Here is a 17,632-nt window from a genome sequence, read left to right as displayed (position 1 = left end):
GAGGTGTTGGGGGTCTGGGAGGAGGGGAGCAGAGGGTCATGGGGACAAAGAGGGGTGGAGGGGGTGTCAGGAATTTGTGGGGCTCATAGGGCTGGGAGAGAGGTGTGGAAGAGCCTGCAGGGGACTGGGGGGTATAGAGCTGGATGTCAGAGGCTTGGAGACTTAGAAAAGTTCAGAAGAGCCCGCAGGGTTGGGCATGGGGTGTCAGGGGGGTGTAGAGTCCTCAAGACTTGCGAGGGTGGCACCAGGGATTTTTGGGGGTGGTTCTGAAGGGTCTTTTCCCCACCGTGAGGCCCTGGGAGCTCCTATCCAGCTGTAGGTGCTGGAGCTGGTGCTTGAAGGATGAAGAGCTTCCCTAGACCCCAACCCCAGCAGGCAGGCTGACCTTAGCCTTCCCCCTGTCCCCACAGATGGCTGGCATGTCGCCTGGCTGTCAACTGGTGCCAGCAGAAGCTTCATGCAGAGCTGAAGATCGGCTCCTTTGGGTTCTTCTGGGCCCAGAACATCAGCCTCAAGTTCCAGCGGGAGCAGCAGACTGTGGTGGGTACCTGGGCGAGGGGTGTTTACTGGCAGACAAGGCAGACAGGGTGGTTGCTGTCACTTCTAGGCTGGCAGCAAATCTGTGGAGCCACTGTCCTGTTGAGCACCCCCATGGCTGGTGCCAGGCCCTTCCTGCCACGGCCAGACTTGGTTTTGGCTGCTCCTTGCATGATCCCAGGCACTGGAAGCGGAGTGGGAATGTTGAGATGAGCATCACAAGGCAGAGCCAAGTTGTTTCTTCTCTGATCTACCTGTGTGTCCTTACAGGAGATCGACAACATCTGGATCTCCAGCAAACTGAGCCGGGAGCTGCCGTACGTGCCCCCACCCCAGCTCCCTGCTGACTCCCTTTGAGGGTCTGGCTGAGCTCTTACCCTGCTTGCCATCCTGCTGCCTTTACACCTTTCTGCCATCCTTATTCCCCTGTGGTCAGCTCTGTGAGGGAGTGACCCACGCTTGGAGGTGGCAGTGTCTTGTGGGTGCCCTTATGCTGGTCCTGCACATCCCTGGGGTAGGGGAAATCCCCGCTGACAGAGCCAGGTGTGCCAAGTGCAAGCTGTTGTCAGAGCTGCCTGTGCTGTTGTTCCCCAGGCGCTACTTCGAGCTGTGTTTTGGCGAGGTGCGAATCCGCACAGATCTCCAGAAGGGCCCTGGGTTGCAGCCATCTGTTCCGGAGGCTCCCAGAGAAGCTGATGGAAATGAAAGCAGGACAGACCTGCCCCTGAAACCCTCCCTGCTGAGGCTCCTTAGCCAGGTGAGGCACTAGCTCTGTGAGAGGCTGCTGTGGGCTGTGCTGTGGTCGGATATTCCTCACAGCAGCACCTTCCCCCCAGCTCTTTTCCATCCACATGGATTCCATCAACATCATGGTTCTGCACGTGGCCACCTCAGAGTCTCTCTGGCACATCCAGGCCAGCCAGACACGTCTCCTCCTGAATGGCAATGGGAAGAGGTAATGCTCTGCTTGTACCCCACTCTGCTTCCAGGGCAGGGAAGCTTCTCTGACCCCAGCCTTGTGCCTCTCCTCTCTCTGTCCCACTCAGCAGCATCCCATGTCACCTGTGGTGTGATGCATTAACCTCCTCTGAGGCTGGCCTGGTTCCTTTTCCTGTCACAGGAAGCTTGAGTTTTGTGTTCTCCAAATAATGTGGTGCATGGAGTTAGGGCATGCTCTGCTTTTGGGAGCACTTGGAGCAGGGACTTGGGGTCCCTGTGTCCCACAGGAAAGAGGGCAAGGACTTGTTTTGGCAGCAGCAAGACCCACATCTTCCTTCAGTTCTCTGCTCTCCCCAGCCTGACGTGCGAGGTGAGCCTGACAAAGGTGAACAGCAAAGTCCTCCGGAGCAGCCAGCTGGTGAGTGCTGGAGGAGGGAGAAATTCCATGCTTGGAACCTGGGCTCTGGCTTCCTGGGACACGCTGATGACCTGTTCCAGGGTGTCCCTGAGGCTGGGTGATGCTGCCAGGTGCTGGGGTCTCTGCTGTGCCCAGCTCTCCACCTGCAGCATGCACTGGGAGGGCAGTGTGGGACTCCCTGTGTGCTCCTTGCTGTGTCCCCTGTGCACAGGATGACACGTGCCTGGCAGAGCTGGCCCTGGCACTCTCCCTCTCCCTGGAGATCAGCAGCGAGCGGCGGCTGGTGGGCGTCCGGCTCTGCATCCGCACGCTGCAGGCAGAGCTGCACGAGGGGCTTTTCTGCAGCCCCCTCCTGCACCACTTCACTGCTGGGGCCCAGCACAGCAGCCTGAGGGAAGAGCCCAGCACAGGTCAGGACAAGGACAGGGACAAGCTCTGAGCAGGGTAGGGGCTGGTGGCCCCCATAGTTGCACTGGAGCCAGAGGGATTTGGCTGTGGGATCACTCGCTCCCACTCCAGAGTGTGAGGGTTTGGGCAAGTCCTTCCTGTGACTCTCTCTGTCCTTCTCCAGGCCCAGGTGAGCCCTCAAAGTCCTTGTCTGTGCTGAGCCTGGACACACTGAAGCTCATCCCCAGGAGGGTGGAGGTGAAGCTGGAGAACACCAGCATGGTGCTGTCCATGAACAGCCAGAAGAGGTGAGGGGCAGGCTGTCCGAGTCCAAAGTAATGCTGGGGACATGGACCTGGGGACAACTGTGCTATTTCCTTCTTGTCCCTTAGCTCTGCTGGACTGCAGAGAGCGAGTCCTAGAGCCCACTCCAGTGGGAAGGACTGAGCTTGGCCTGGGACTGGGCTCTTTGGGAGGGAGGAGGGCACATGAGCTGGTTCTCCAGTAGAACAGCTGTTGGGATCCTCAGGCGATGTGATGAGAGCGCTGGGCTGTGGTGCAGCTGGGCACTGGCTGCTGTGTTTGTCCACGCCAGCATGCTGGTCAGCTGGTGATGAGAGACAGGGAGATGGAGCACATGACTGCAGTTCCCTCCTGGCAATGACTCTGTGTCTTCCAGGCATCTCACCTGGAGCCTGAAGCTGCTACAGTTTCTATATCAGCGTGAAGAGGAGCAAATCCCATTGCGCAACTTCACGCCCACGTCAGACCTGGACCAAATGAGTGTAGACCTCCAGCTGGAGGGCAAGTAGCCAGGGGGGCACCCATGGGACAGGGCTGCCATCACTGCCCTCTGCCACCCCTCATTTGTGCTCCTCTGTCCCCCCAGATGGCCTTCTCCTGTCCCAGAGCCGCCAGCGCATCGTGTGCCTCAACTCCCTGAAGACCAGTGTGCAGGTGAGTGAGTGCTGGGCACACTCTGTCCCCTGGGGGTGGCTGGTTTGGCTCCTGGCATGAGTTTTTTGCCACCTGGCCCTTTCCCTGCTCTAGGTCACAGCCATTGACCTCTCGGCTGCTGTACTGCTCAACACCTGCATCATCCACTACCGTCACCAAGAGTTTTCGCACTGGCTGGGCCTCTTGGCACAGGAATACAGGTGCCAGGCAATGCCTGTCCGCAGCCAAGGGCACAAGGGAAGGTAAACTTGGCCTCAGTGCAGCTGCTGATATCACAGCTTGTTTCCTCTTGCTGCCCACACTCTGGCAGGGTGCCTGGGCACTCAGCACCTTACCTGTGCACCGCCTGTGGGATGGGGAGGCTGGTCAGGAGGTGATCAGAGGACATCCCTCTGGTCCTGCTCCCTGCCAGGAGCTGTGGCACACAGCTCCCACTAACCGCCCATTCCTGCTTGTCCCATGCAGGAGCTATCCCCAGATCCTGGCGCCCATCATCCTGTGTGCCTCACTGTCCAACGTCAACGTGTCCGTGCAGCTGGGGGACACACCACCCTTCGCCTTGGGCTTCAACTCCATCTCTGCAGGTACAGGCTAGATCAGGGAGGTGCTGGGCTCTTCTTGGGGTCTGCCAGACAGGCACTGGGATGGGAATGGAGAGGGTCGTGCTGCTGTTGTGCTTGCTTGTGTGTGTGTGTGGCCAGGGGCTGTGGATCCCTGCCTGGTTGTGTCTGGGGTGCCCTGCCTGCACCTCCCCTCTCTGTGCCCACAGACTACCAGCACCTGCGGCCACAGAGCGTGCACCAGCGAGCAGTGCTGGCTGTGGACCACCTGTGCTGGCGAGTGGGCAATGACTCCCATATCCAGCGTGCCCCACATCCCCCAAACATGCATGTGTGGGGAGAAGCCCTCATCCTCGACTCCTTCAACCTCCAGGTGAGGGACCAAGGGGTGGCTCTCAGTCTCAGACTCCATGTGGGTGGCACAGGGATGTCCTGCAGCCTGAGGGTGATCATCTTGTTTGTCCTGCAGGGCAGCTACAACCAGCCCCTGGGCATGTCCAGCGCCCAGTCGGATACACTCTTCCTGGATTGCACCATCCGGGGGCTGCAAGTGGAGTCATCTGACACCTGCACTGAGTGCCTGGCCAGGGTCCTGCCCCTGTTCTGCCTGCAGTCTGGTGGGGCTGAACTTGCCAAGCAGTCGCCCTCTGCCTCCAGTGAGCCCTGGGGGCTGCTCTGGAAGGTGGATCTGAAGGTGGAGGATGTGAACCTTTTCACGCTCTCGGCCATAGTGGGTAAGTAGCATCCAAGCTGATCCCAGATGGCCGTCCTGGAGTAGCCCCGCAGTCAGAGGAACCTGGTGTGGTGTGGTGCCTCCTGTGTGCCTCCAGCACTGACATGCTGTCTCTCCAGGTGCCCTGGAGCTGCGGCTGGACACGCTGACCATCCTGGGAAGTGCTGAGAGCTGCACGGTCAGCGTCCAGGGCATGGTGCTGGCCTTGGTGAAGAACATCACTGAGAAGATGCAGCCGTGCTGCAAAGCTCCTGCCATCCCCAACCCGGTGGCCAACCTCTCTGTGCTCTCTGTCACCTACCACAGCAGCATCCGCTCCCTGGAGGTTGGTTTGGCTGTTGGGCCACTGCTTTATCTTGTACTGGAGATAGATGGGGCAGGGGGAGGATTGGCTGGCACTAAAGGTGCTGGGGTGAGCACGGGGCTGTGCTGTGCTGGCCTGGCAGTGATGTGGTGCCTGCTCACTCTCTCCGGTGCAGGTGCAGTGCGGCGAGGGGCTGGTGGTGCTGTGGAGCCCACCTGACCACATGTACCTGTACCATCACACCCTGGCCACCCTGCAGTGCCACGAAGCCTTGCGGAGCGCCCTCGGCCACAGGACGCTTCCCTCCCTGCCCCCAGAGAGCCCCATGTCCCACCCAGCTACTCCTACTGAGTCACCAGGGCCCTTCCAGCCAAAAGGGCCCCCTCCCAAAAGACTCCTGTCCCTGTCCCTGGAGCTGAGCTCTGCCAAGCTCACAGCCTTCGTCTCTGAGGCCAACTACATCAGCCTGGCTGCGGAACGGACCTCGGTGAGCTGGCACGGCGGTGCCCTGCACGGCTACTGCCCCGAGCTGGCCGCTGGCTTTGACGGACACAGCATCTTCAGCTTCAAGGAGGTGGAGGTGAAGTTGCTGCCTGAGCTGGAGGAGGTTGTCCGGCACCGCGATGCCTTCCCCACCCTGCGCACCCTCCGCAACCGTGGCTGGGCCTTCTCCTTCGCCAGCGTGACCGTCGAGTTCCCCTACCAGTACGACTTCTCCCGCACGCTGGACGCTGCCGTGGGTGTGCAGAAATGGCTGAAGGGCCTGCACCGGCCCACGCGCCCTGCCAGCATGGCCCTGCCCCCCGACCTCCTGCTCAAAGTCACCAACTTCTCCTGGGTCTTCCTGGATGACGTCTTCGAGGTCAAGTTGCGAGACAACTACGAGCTGATGAAGGACGAGAGCAAGGAGAGCGCCAAGCGCCTGCAGCTGCTGGACGCCAAGGTGGCTGCGCTGCGCAAGCAGCACGGGGAGCTGCTGCCTGCCCGCAAGATCGAGGAGCTCTACGCCGCGCTGGAGAAGAAGAACATCGAGATCTACATCCAGCGCTCGCGGCGCCTCTACGCCAACACACCCATGCGGAGGGCCCTCCTCACCTGGACCCTGGCCCACTTGGAGCTGGTGGCCATGGCCGATGAGTCCTTCCACGGCACGGAGCGTGTGTTGGAGCAGATGAGGGACCTGGATGATGTCAGCCCGTTCCCCCCAGAGGGCCTGGAGATGGTCACCCAGTGGTGCCGCATGATGAAGGGCACAGTTGGCAGCTTCTTTGGTGAGTTGCTTTGTGGGAGGGTGCCCTTGGGGGACAGCACGATGGCTTTGTGGCCTGGGCTGGCACTATGTGCTGTGTAACCAGGCAGGGAAAATGATTTTTGGAGGTTCAGAGGGAGTGGGAAGGAAGTAAAGATGTGACAGGACGATGGCTCCTGCTATGGCCTAGAGAGGGGGACTGCCTGCCTCTTTGCTGCCCCATCCCTCAGCCCATCCTCCACCTGCAGTGCGGATCCGTGACTACCCCCGGTACCTGTTTGAGATCCGGAACTGGCAGCTCTCCGGCCGGCTGATCGGAGCCGAGCAGTGCGGCCAGGCCTGCTCCCGGCGCCGCCAGGTCCTGAAGCTGGGGCTGCCCTGGGGTGATGCCACAGTGGAGAGGAACATGCCACCCTTGAAATTCTACCATGACTTTCACTGTAAGAGCTGGAGGAATGGGGGGCTCTGTGGTGGTGTAGGGACAGGGCAAAGGGCTGAGCCAGCCTCTGTGTCCCCAGCTGTGATCTCCCAGTACACCATCGTGTGGGGGCCCTGCTGGGACCCGGCCTGGACCCTGATCGGCCAGTGTGTGGATCTCCTCACCAAGCCCTCAGAGGACCCCAGTGCCCCATTGCCCTGGTGGGACAAGAGTCGTCTTCTCTTCCATGGAGACTGGCACATGGACATTGAGCAGGCCAACCTGCACCAGCTGGCCACTGAGGTGGGTGCTACTGGACTGGGGAACAACGTGCTGTGGGGGCAGCTCACACCTGCCTCTCCTCACCCCTGCCCTTGCAGGACCCCTACAACACCACGGAGAACATGCACTGGGAGTGGAGCCAACTCTCCTTCCACTGGAAGCCCGGGCAGTTTGTCTTCAAGGGCAGCCTGGATATCAATGTCCGGACAGCTTCCAAGTGAGTGTGGGTTCACAAGCATGGGGGTCCTCACCAGTGCTGGGGAGTGACTGGGGTCTCTTTCTGTATTCAGATATGACGACTGCTGCTTCCTGCACCTGCCTGACCTGTGCATGACACTGGACCTACAGTGGCTGTGCCATGGGAACCCCCATGACCACCATGGCGTGGTGCTGCGCTCCCCCGAGTTCCTGCCCGAGGTGCCAGTGGGGCAGCAGTATGACTCCTACCGTGCCTTCCGCTCCGAGAACCTCAACCTCTCCATCCGGATGGACCTGACACAGCCCAGCAAAGGTGGCTGACAGTGTCCTGGGGGTCCCTTGGGGACAAGGGGCATAGGGCAGGGCATGCTGGTTGTGGGTTGGGTGCTGCCATGTCCCAGCCCCATGGCGCTGGCTGATGGTGGTATGATATTCTCAGAGCACTCCCAGCCCCGGATCCTGCTCTACAGCAGCACCCTCCGCTGGATGCAGAATTTTTGGGCCACATGGACCAGCGTGACACGGCCCATCTGCCGTGGGAAGCTCTTCAACAACATGAAACCCAGCAAGAAGAAGCTGGGCCAGCATTACAAGCAGTTGTCCTATACTGCGCTCTTCCCCCGGCTGCAGGTAATTCCCAGGGCTGGGAATCTGGTGTTTCCTCTCTGCCCTGCCTCTGCTGGACTCTCAGCTCCTGCTCTCTGCTCCCTCTCAGGTGCATTACTGGGCCTCCTTTGCCCAGCAGCGGGGGATTCAGGTGGAATGCTGCCAGGGACACATCTTCACTCGTGGCACACAGCGGCTCATCCCACAAGGTGAGTGGGAGTCCTGTCAGCAGCACTTCCAGGTTCAGCAGGGCCCTGGCTGACCCCTGTCCCTGTCCCTGTTCCCCAGCCGGCACGGTGATGCGACGCCTCATTTCGGAATGGAGCATCACGCAGATGGTGAGTGACCTGAGCCAGGTCACCGTGCACCTCATGGCCTCCACTTGTGACGAGAATGCTGACCACCAACTTGACACCCTGGTGAAGAAAACCCACCTGCTGAGCCTGTCCTCCCTCACCTACCAGCGGCACAGCAACCGCACAGCTGAGGAGGTACCACTGCAAACAGGGCACAGCAGCCTGTGCTGGCCTGGTGACACCTCCAGGACAAGGGGATGTTGCTTGTTGGATGTAATGGGGAAGGGATTTGGCTGGGGAAGAGACAGAAATTCAGGGCCTTCAATCTTCCAAGCACCCGGCTTTGTGCCCATGCTGTGGTCCCTGGGGTGGTCCGGGCTGCAGTCCTTACGCTCAGCCTGAAGGGCTGGCAGGGCTCCTAGTCCAGTGCATGAGGTCACTGGGCAGAGCCAGGGGTGACTTTGCTGTGCTGAGGCACTGCCCCTCTGTGCCCAGGAGCTGCCCCTGCGTGATGGGGACGACGGTTTCCACACCCATCAGCTGCACTTGGTGGACCTGCGGGCGTCCTGGACCACCACGAACCGGGACATTGCCTTCGCCCTCTACGATGGCTACAAGAAAGCGGCTGTGCTGAAGCGTAACCTGTCCACCGAGGCCCTGAAGGGGCTGAAGATCGACACACAGCTGCAGGCCAAGAAGCTGAAGCGGGGCCCGCTCTCTGCTCACTCCATCCCTGCCAGAGTGACTGCTCCCATCACCAGTGGCCGTCCTGAGAGAGCCTCCTCAGGGGGTGAGCGTGGGGAGGCGAGCAAGGGGAAGCCCACAGTTCAAAGCTTTGCCTGCTTTCATTCTGTGCATTTGAGCCATCCACCCACAGCTTTGCACTGACCCTTTCTCCTTCCCCAGGGGCCTACATGCTGCAGAAGCTCATTGAGGAGACGGACAAGTTCGTGGTTTTCACAGAAGAGGAGTCGGGGGCCAGTGAGCAGCTCTGCGGCATCGCCGCCTGCCAGACCGACGACATCTACAACCGCAACTGCCTCATTGAGCTGGTGAACTGCCAGGTACCTGCCTGTGCCCATGGCCTGGCTGTGACAGGGGCTGTGCCTGCCCCAGAAAGGTCCATCAGACCCCTGGGGTCTCTCCCCCCACAGATGGTTCTGCGTGGTGCAGAGACGGAGGGCTGTGTGATTGTGTCTGCCGCGAAGGCACAGCTGCTGCAGTGCCAGCACCACCCCGCCTGGTACGGGGACACTCTGAAGCAGAAGACATCCTGGACATGTTTGCTGGATGGCATGCAGTACTTTGCCACGACAGAGAGCAGCCCCTCTGAGGGGGAGCATGGCCAGCTCTGGCTGGAGGTGAGTGTGTGGTGGGTGAGCTACATGGGGGACAGGCAGTGCTGTCAGTGCCCTGGCCAGGTCAGGGAAAACAGGGACAGCCAGCAGTGCCTCCTTGCCTCCCCAGGTGAAAAATATCGAGGAGCATCGTCAGCGGAGCCTGGACTCGGTGCAGGAGCTGATGGAGAGTGGGCAGGCAGTGGGGGGCATGGTCAGCACCACCACAGGTACTGCCCACAGCCCTGGCTGCTGTGCCTACCCCAGTCCCACTCAGGTTTGACCCCAAGGCTGGTAAGAGCAGAGAGCGCCTGTCCTGTCCGTGCGTGGCTCCAGGAGGTGGCTGATGCTCCAAGGCCTGCACTGTGCAGTCCCTGTGTGCTGGGATGTGTCACTCTGACTGTGGTCCCTCTGCCTGTCCCCAGACTGGAATCAGCCCTCGGAAGCCCAGCAGACCCAGCAGGTGCAGAGGATCATCTCTCGCTGCAGCTGCCGCATGTACTACATCAGCTACAGCCACGACATCGACCCTGAGCTGGCCACACAGATAAAGCCTCCTGATACCCCTGCCAACCAGGAGAAGGAGGATCTGCTGAAGAAGCAGGAGGGTGGGTGCATGTAGGCAGTGTGCCTTGGTGGGGTACAGCTCTGGGCTGACCCATGGGGACTCTAGGGGTGGTCTCTTCTGGCCCTACTGAGGTCAGAGGGCTGCGTACAGGAGGGGTTCCCAACATGTTTCTGCCCATGCTGAGCCCCCACTTGCCCTTTGTGTCCCTACAGGAGCTGTGGACACCTTCACCCTGATTCACCACGACCTGGAGATCTCCACCAACCCCGCACAGTATGCCATGATCCTCGACATAGTCAACAACCTGCTGCTGCACGTGGAGCCCAAACGCAAGGTACCCGTGGGGCTCCAGGTGTCCGTGCCACTCACTCACTGCACCCAGGCAGTCCTAACCTTGCCCTACTCCTGTGTCCAGGAGCACAGTGAGAAGAAGCAGCGGGTGCGTTTCCAGTTGGAAATCTCCAGCAACCCTGAGGAGCAGCGCAGCAGTATCCTACACCTGCAAGAGGCTGTGAGGCAGCACGTGGCCCAGATCCGGCAGCTGGAGAAGCAGATGTACTCCAACATGAAGGTGAGCCCACATCCCTGGCTCCTTAGGATCCTCACTCCAGGGCAGAGGGTGCTGAGGGTTGTCTGTCCTTCAGTCCTTGAAGTATGACAGCAAAAACGAGATCCTGCTCGACCTGAACCACCGGCTGCAGCAGCAGCTGAGCCAGGAAAAAGCTGACCTGCAGCTGGAGAGTGAGGAGCTGAACATACTGATCAGGTAGGACAAGTGGGAATGGCTTTAAACAGAGTAGGTTTGGATTGGATATTAGGGAGACATTCTTCCCAGTGAGGCACTGGCACAGGTTGCCCAGAGAAGCTGTAGTTGCCCCATCCCTGGAAGTGTTCAAAGATAGGCTGGATGGGGCTTGGGGCAACCAGGGACAGTGGGAGGACACAAACCATTCTGACTGTATGATCTCAGCCTTCCCCAGCATTGTGTCCCACCTAGGACTCCCACATCCCAGCTCTCTCCTCTGTGCTGCAGGTGCTTCAAGGACTTCCAGCTGCAGCGAGCCAACAAGATGGAGCTGCGAAAGCAGCCAGAGGACGTGAGCGTGGCACGGAGGACCGAGTTCTACTTTGCCCAGGCGCGCTGGCGCCTGACGGAGGAGGATGGGCAGCTGGGCATTGCTGAGCTGGAGCTCCAGCGCTTCCTCTACAGCAAGGTGTGGAGGTGGACGGTGCTCACAGCCCCTGAGCTGGGGATGGGGATGCTGGGAGCTGATGGCTTTGTCTGTGCAGGTCAACAAGTCTGATGACACGGCCGAGCATCTGCTGGAACTGGGCTGGGTGACCATGAACAACCTGCTGCCCAACGCTGTGTATAAGGCAAGTGGAAGCTGGGGGAGCAGCTCTGCATCCTGGGGACCCATGGGTGGCCTGGGCAGAGGGGCTTGTCCTCAGCCCAGCCACCCACCCTCTTCCCTGCAGGTGGTGCTGCGTCCCCAGAGCTCCTGCCAGTCTGGCCGGCAGCTGGCCCTGAGGATTTTCAGCAAGGTCCGGCCGCCCGTGGGAGGCATCTCCATCAAGGAGCATTTTGAGGTGCCAGGGCTGGGCTGGGATGGGCCAGGGTCTCTGTGGGGAACAGGCAGTGCATACCTGGCTCTGACATGTCTCTTCCCTGCAGGTGAACGTGGTGCCTCTAACCATCCAGCTCACCCACCAGTTCTTCCACAGAATGATGGGTTTCTTCTTCCCTGGCCGTAATGTGGAGGAGGAGGAGGTGGGGGATGAGGAAGATAAGTCCAAGCTGGTGACAACAGGTGAGAGGCTCACGATCACCCTTCTCTCTGAATGTCCTTGAGCCACTCTGGCTGCACGTCCAGGATATGTTTGTGGGCAGCTGCTGTCCAGCAATGAGTTGAGAAACAGGGATTTGTGGTCTCCCCTGTGGAGAGGGAGATTGTGGGAGGGTTGGGGTCATGGCTAACCCCTGGCTGGACACCACCACCACCACCTTGCACCCTGTTTGCCCCAGGGATCCCCGTGGTGAAGCCGCGGCAGCTGATTGGGGCCGATGACTCGCTGGGCCCAGGGAAGGGAGTTGCTCAGGGACTGAATCGAACATCGGGGGTCAGAAGATCATTCCGAAAAGCACCTGAGGTACCTCCTGCTGCTGTGAGGGGGGAATCTGCGAGAGCCCTGCTGTGGTGCCAGTCTGTTTTCCCTTAACTGCAGGGCTGGGTAGCCGTGTCCTCCCACACTTCCCTCCCACGCTTGTCTGCTTTCTCCTGCTTCCTCCCACCATGAGGATTTGCATCCTTACAACCAGGCGTCTGCACGCTTGATGTGATCCCTGTATCTCATTTTTCCAACATCGTGCCAGAGCAGCTCTCACCTCTCCCTGATGAAGCAATTCTGCAGTCTAGTGCCCGGCTATTCCTTCCCTGCTGGTTCCTGGCTGTGTCCCTTCTCCTTCCCTTCTGCTCATGGCTTCTGCTCTGTCCCCAGCATCCGGTGGATGACATTGACAAGATGAAGGAGCGTGCAGCCATGAACAACTCCTTCATCTACATCAAGATCCCGCAGGTGCCACTCTGTGTCAGCTACAAGGTGTGAGACCAGTGGGACAGGGCATGCTTGAGGTGGTCTGGGCCATTGTCCCACACTGCCTGACACCTCTGTCACACAGGGGGAGAAGAACAGCGTGGACTGGGGCGACCTGAACCTGGTGCTGCCATGCCTGGAGTACCACAACAACACGTGGACATGGCTGGACTTTGCCATGGCGGTGAAGAGGGACAGCCGAAAAGCCTTGGTGGCACAGGTACGTGGGACCACATCCCTCTTCCCGCTCCGGAGGCTGCCAGAGCTGCTCTGCCCAGGATGCAGATGCCAACCCCAGGGTGGGTGGCACATTCCCCAGAGCAGGAGGCAGCTGCACTGGCTCAGCAGCTCAGGCTGTGACCCATTCCGAGGGCGCAGGGTGTGGCCATGGGGGTTACTGAGCCCCCTGACTCCTGGGACAGGTGATCAAGGAGAAGCTGCGCCTGAAGCCGGCAGCAGGCGCGGAGGCCCGGGGGAAGCTGGAGAACAAACCCGACGGGACCATCCAGCAGCAGGAGGATGAGAAGGCCCGACTGCTCATCGGGCTGAGCGTGGGCGAGAAGAACCCCAGCAAGAAGTCAATCTTCGGCAGGCGCAAATGATGGCAGCACCCGGCAGGCCGGGAAGGGACTTGGGGTGCCCCGTGCACCCCCCTTGGGGAGTCACCCTGAAGGCAGAGAGGGGGCTGTGCTGCTCGGCGGTGCCCGAGGAGGGCTCAGCCATGTGCAGGCCCTCAGTAGCCCCGTTGCTGTGGGGCAGGGGTGGAGCAGCGTGGGAATGTGGGGCACAGGGTGCTCCAGGGCTGCTTTGTGGGGTGCAGAACCCTCATGCCAAGGGCTCCTGTGAGCTTCTCCCCCTCCCTGCTGTGTGGGTGCTGGGCCCAGCCCCTGGGCCTGGTGAAGCAGCAGGATCATTACAGGCTGGGAAAAAGGGGAATGGGAGAGAGTTTAAATAAAAAGTTTTTAATTTGGAACAGGCTTGGGCCAGTGTCTTGTTTCTTGCCTCACCCCGCAGTGCTGGCCCTCCTGCTGCACCCTGCAGTCCCACCTCAGCCCAGCAGCCCCCCTTCCTTGGGGGCTTAACCCTGCCCTTCTCCAGCAGCTGCTCAGGGCACCCGTTTGGGGCTCAGGGCACCCCTGCATGGCCCTGGGCTCAGCCTGTGCAGTTATCCCCCGCAATCCTCCCCATGAGCCCAGGGCCATGCCGGGGCTCGGCAGGGGCTGCAGGCATCCCCTCAGGGCTCTTTGTGGGGCGCAAAGAGAGAAGGAAAGGTTGAAGGGGGAGCCCCAGAGTGTGTAAGGAGGGGGTCCCGGAGAGGGGCTGGGATCAGGGCCGGGGGGTGCTGGGGTGGGATCAGTCACGGGTGGGTGAGCAACCCCCAAGTGTGTAGAGAGGCTCCCGGATGGGGGGAGCTCGATCACGGGTGGGTGTCGCGGTGCAAGGGGCAGCCCCTCGGCCGAGCCCCGGGGCTGGGGATGGTCGCGGCGGGCGGGGCGGGGCGGGGCGGCGGGGTTATGTAAGGCGGCGATTAGCGGGGAGCGGACCCGGGGCGCGGCCGGGCGGCGCCGCGATGGGAGCGACGAGCAGCGGCCCCGGCCCGGCCCCGGCTCCGGTGCGGCCCCCCCAGGTGCGTGCGGCGGCATCAGCCCCGGGGATCCCCCTGGGCATCTCCCGCCCCGGGTTCCCCCCGCTGACGCTGTCCTCGCTTCCGCAGGGCCGCGCCGTGGGGTCGTGGGTGCGGGCGCTGCTGAGCCGAGCAGGGTCGGTGCCGGTATCGGTACCGGTGCCGGTACCGGGGCTCGCCTTGGCCTCGCGGGGCCCCGCCGAGGAGCCGCCGCTGCCCGGGTGGCCGCTGCCGCAGCTCGTCTCGTTGTTCCTGCCGGAGTTCCCCGTCCGCCCCTCCGCCCGCCAGCAGCAGCTCAAGGTGCCGTCCCGGAGCCCCCACCCTCCCGAACGGGATCCCGGTGCATCCGAACGGGGCCCCCGATCGTCCTCCCCCGCGGTGTCCCGCCCTCCATCCCGCCCCGGCAGCCCCGGGCGCCCTAACGGGTCCCCTCGCACCCTGTACCGGTGTCCCTGCTCGTCCTACCGGGGTTCCTGCACGTCCCTACCGGGGTCCCCCAGCGCCCTGAGCACCCTCCCGCGCCGTCCGTGCATCCCGTGCCGCCATCCCGGCATCGCAGGCTGCCTTAGCGAGCTCTCCTCGCACGCTCTGCCGGGTCCCTGCGCATCCTACCGGCGTCCCCGGCTGTTCCACCGGGTCCCCTTCTATCCCCGCCGGGTGCCCGTGTCGGGTCTCGGTGTGTTCTACCGGAGCTCCTCGGCACCCCGCCGAGGTGCCGCGTGTACTCCCGGGGGTCCTGTGCATTCTGTCAAAATCCACCGCTGCCGCCTCGGGGTCCCCCGTGTCCCAGTCCCCCGTGTCCCTGTGCCCCATACTGGGTCCCCATAAATCCTGCTGGGGTCCTTATTGGGTCCTCTAGGTCCCCATGTGTCCCCAGCATCTGCTTTGGGTGCTGTGTGCCCCTCACCCCATGCAGGACCCGCAGCCTGAGCACCCCAATCCATCTCCATGGCGTGCTCAGCCCGTTCCTCCCCTCAGATCCTGGGCTTCGTGGCCAAAGGCTCCTTCGGGACCATCCTCAAAGTGCTGGACTGTGGGCGGGAGAAGATCTGTGCCGTGAAGGTGGGTGCTGACCCCTGGGGCCCATGGGTGCCCCCACCTGCCCTTGTCCCCCACCTTGACAGTGCCTCGCCCCCCAGGTTGTGCCCAAAGTGGAGGTGCTGCGCCGTGACACCCTTAAACAGTGCAAAGAAGAAGTCAGCATCCAGGTGAGGGGGGCCCAGGAGGGACCCCAGCCCGTGAAGGGGTTTAGGGGGTGGCCACGGGGACATCAGGAGGCGGCGGGGTGCTGCGGATGGAAGCCGGCAGAAGCGGGGTCCCCAGCCCCTGGTGGCCTCCTACCCGCTCACTCTCTGTGCTTTTGTGTCCCCAGAGACAGGTCAGGCACCCGTTTGTCCACGGGCTGGGGGACAGCTGGCAGGGCCAGCGCCACCTCTTCATCAGTGAGTGACCATCTGCCCGCGGGCTCGCTGCGGCCCCCCCTGCCCGCGCACGTGTCCCCGCTGTCCGCACACGTGTCCCCGCACACGCGCGCTCCCCCCGCGCCCCGTGGGGATCCGGGAGCTCTGGCTGCCGCCTCCCGGCCGTGCGGATGGGGGACACGGATGGGGACAAGCCACAGCGGGGCGGGGACCAAGGTGGGAGTGAACAAAGCACCCCAGCGCTGGTCCCCGTCTGGCCCTAATGGCTGTGTCACCTCAGCCCCTGCAGTTTGCGTGTTCCCGGTGCCTGTGTCACTGTCGCTTTGGCACCTCATGTGATCCCTGGTGTTTGTGTGTTCCCAGTGCCCACGGGGCTCTGGGGCTGATGTCACCGTGCAACTCGCATGTTCCCATGCCACCTTACTCGTGCCTATGTCACCTTGGTAATGTGGTGCCCATATTGCCCTGGTGCTTGTGCCACCTTGGTGTCAGTGTGGTCCGGGTGCTTGTGCCACCTTGCTGCCTTTATAACCCCAGTGACCCCTCTGCACCCCTGTGCCACCCCGGTGTCCCTCGTGCCAGCCCAGTGGGTCAGTAAGGCATATCCCCTGTCCCCGCAGTGTGCACCTACTGCAGCACCGGGGACCTGCACGCGCTGTGGCGCACGGCCGGCTGCTTGGCTGAGGCCACCGTCCGCCTGTTCGCCGCAGAGCTGGTGCTGGTGCTGGGTGAGTGACCCTCCACACTGGGGACAGTCCCCACCACTGGAGACCTGTGGGCAGGGTCAGCCACCCCCAAGGGTGGCAGTGGGCACTGTGGTGGGAGGGGACACATGGCACTGATGGCTCTGTCTTGTCCCCAGTGTACCTCCACGACCTTGGCATCATGCACAGAGATGTCAAGGTGGGTGGCAGTGGGGCTGGGGGCTGGAGGATGGGGTGGGGGGCGGTCTTTGAATCCCCAGCATGGAGAGGCCACCTCAGTGCCTGTCTCCTTTCAGATGGAGAATATCCTCCTGGATGAGAGAGGTAAGAGCCTGGTGGGAATGCCTTGGGGACACCCTGTCAATGGGGACACGTTCTCTGCATGTGTCCCACATGGTGTCTGACCCCACAGGGCACCTCAAGCTCACTGACTTTGGCCTCTCCCGGTACCTGCAGTGGGGTGAGCGAGCCCACACAATCTGTGGCACCCTACAGTACATGGGTAAGGATGGGGCAGTGCTGGGGGGGCTGTGCTGGGGGGCACAGACCCCCATGCACTCACCCACTCTCCCCACAGCCCCAGAGGTGCTGAGCGGGGGGCCCTACAGCCATGCAGCTGACTGGTGGTCCTTGGGAGTCCTGCTCTTTGCCCTGGCCAGTGGGGAGGTAAGGACCATAGTTGGGGGGTTGGGGGGACAGGGCCACCTCGGGGAGACCCTGAATTCACTCTATGCTCCCCCAGTTCCCTGTGGCTCCAGCGGGGGACCATGTGGCCATGCTGGAACGTGTCAAACAGAGCAGCTACAAGAGCCCACCTGAGTTCAGCCCTGAGCTGGCCCGGCTGCTCGCCGAGGTAACCCTCCTTCCTGGGGTTTTGGGCTCCCCCCGGCCCCTGGGCTGGATGCTGGGATTTCCATTGTCACTGTCACCTCTCTGTCCACAGCTGCTGTGCCACAACCCCCTGTACCGCCTGCGCTACCTCCACCACTTCCAGGGCCACCCCTTCTTCCGCGGGGTGGCCTTCGACGCTGACCTGCTGCAGAAGGACCCGGTGGTGGTCGCAGTGGCCCCGCGACCCCCCGAGCAGCCCCCACCCGACCCCGCCACTTTCGCCGACTTTGACTACGACCTCACCGCCTCCCCGGACCGGCCCTGGCCTGGCTGAGCCGCACGCCTGGGACCCTCGGCATCGCTCAGGGACATCCCCCTACCCCGGCAGCGGCTCGGACCCTGCTGCTGGGCCGGGTCCCCCAGGGGGTTACCCGGGTACCCCCAGTCTCATCCCCGGGTACCTCAACTCTGTACCTCTCCCCGCGGGAGCAATAAACCCGAGAGCCGCGGGCACTGCTGCCCTGACTGGTGGTGGGGAAAGCGGGATTGCAGCAGGTCTGGGGGGCCGTGTGGGGGGCAGGCGGTGCGGGAGGAGCTGGCTCCGCCTGCCCATGCACGGGTCCGTCCGTCTGTCTGTCCATCCCCCGGGGCAGGCGGTGCGGGAGGAG

General features: G+C 62.2%; 2 protein-coding genes across 6 annotated transcripts; both read left to right on the top strand.

The window, feature by feature from the left end:
- The first annotated feature begins 135 nt into the window (after positions 1 to 135).
- On the top strand, positions 136 to 13,357 carry KIAA0100 (KIAA0100 ortholog). 5 transcript variants are annotated; one of them, XM_015646734.3, is made up of 38 exons: positions 136 to 540; positions 808 to 854; positions 1,132 to 1,294; positions 1,374 to 1,492; positions 1,795 to 1,894; positions 2,106 to 2,304; positions 2,466 to 2,589; positions 2,961 to 3,085; positions 3,171 to 3,238; positions 3,332 to 3,480; positions 3,704 to 3,822; positions 4,008 to 4,171; positions 4,268 to 4,532; positions 4,651 to 4,856; positions 5,011 to 6,106; positions 6,333 to 6,524; positions 6,603 to 6,805; positions 6,883 to 7,001; positions 7,075 to 7,295; positions 7,422 to 7,612; positions 7,698 to 7,797; positions 7,877 to 8,079; positions 8,380 to 8,674; positions 8,791 to 8,948; positions 9,039 to 9,245; positions 9,352 to 9,451; positions 9,647 to 9,829; positions 10,002 to 10,123; positions 10,205 to 10,360; positions 10,434 to 10,555; positions 10,823 to 11,003; positions 11,080 to 11,166; positions 11,269 to 11,379; positions 11,465 to 11,600; positions 11,816 to 11,940; positions 12,289 to 12,390; positions 12,470 to 12,604; positions 12,807 to 13,357. In XM_015646734.3, the coding sequence occupies exons 4-38, from the start codon at positions 1,389 to 1,391 to the stop codon at positions 12,984 to 12,986; spliced, it is 6,348 nt and encodes a 2,115-aa protein (XP_015502220.1). In that variant the 5' UTR covers positions 136 to 540; positions 808 to 854; positions 1,132 to 1,294; positions 1,374 to 1,388; the 3' UTR covers positions 12,987 to 13,357. The 5 variants fall into 5 exon arrangements, with proteins under 5 accessions (XP_015502220.1, XP_015502219.1, XP_015502222.1 ...); XM_015646733.3 differs by having other exon boundaries at positions 1,792 to 1,894; XM_015646736.3 differs by having other exon boundaries at positions 137 to 540; positions 1,834 to 1,894.
- A 597-nt stretch (positions 13,358 to 13,954) lies between these two features.
- Positions 13,955 to 17,477, top strand: RSKR (ribosomal protein S6 kinase related). The gene is made up of 11 exons (XM_033519011.1): positions 13,955 to 14,308; positions 14,987 to 15,070; positions 15,148 to 15,216; positions 15,381 to 15,450; positions 16,050 to 16,157; positions 16,292 to 16,332; positions 16,430 to 16,457; positions 16,546 to 16,635; positions 16,711 to 16,799; positions 16,876 to 16,986; positions 17,077 to 17,477. The coding sequence occupies exons 1-11, from the start codon at positions 13,955 to 13,957 to the stop codon at positions 17,296 to 17,298; spliced, it is 1,266 nt and encodes a 421-aa protein (XP_033374902.1). The 3' UTR covers positions 17,299 to 17,477.
- Positions 17,478 to 17,632: the final 155 nt, after the last annotated feature.

This window comes from Parus major, chromosome 19 (genome assembly GCF_001522545.3).
Source record: "Parus major isolate Abel chromosome 19, Parus_major1.1, whole genome shotgun sequence".
Lineage (NCBI taxonomy): Eukaryota > Metazoa > Chordata > Aves > Passeriformes > Paridae > Parus > Parus major.
The sequence above is the reverse complement of the archived record's forward strand: the minus strand, read 5'-3'. Positions and strand labels throughout refer to the sequence as shown.

Excerpts from the sequence above, each read along its gene's own strand:
- KIAA0100 (XM_015646733.3), top strand. The coding sequence starts at position 1,389 with ATGGATTCCATCAACATCATGGTTCTGCACGTGGCCACCTCAGAGTCT. Across the intron at positions 2,305-2,465 it reads GAGGGAAGAGCCCAGCACAG|GCCCAGGTGAGCCCTCAAAG; the intron begins GTCAGGACAAGG and ends GTCCTTCTCCAG. Across the intron at positions 3,823-4,007 it reads CTTCAACTCCATCTCTGCAG|ACTACCAGCACCTGCGGCCA; the intron begins GTACAGGCTAGA and ends CTGTGCCCACAG.
- RSKR (XM_033519011.1), top strand. The coding sequence starts at position 13,955 with ATGGGAGCGACGAGCAGCGGCCCCGGCCCGGCCCCGGCTCCGGTGCGG. Across the intron at positions 14,309-14,986 it reads CCCGCCAGCAGCAGCTCAAG|ATCCTGGGCTTCGTGGCCAA; the intron begins GTGCCGTCCCGG and ends TCCTCCCCTCAG. Across the intron at positions 15,071-15,147 it reads AGAAGATCTGTGCCGTGAAG|GTTGTGCCCAAAGTGGAGGT; the intron begins GTGGGTGCTGAC and ends CTCGCCCCCCAG.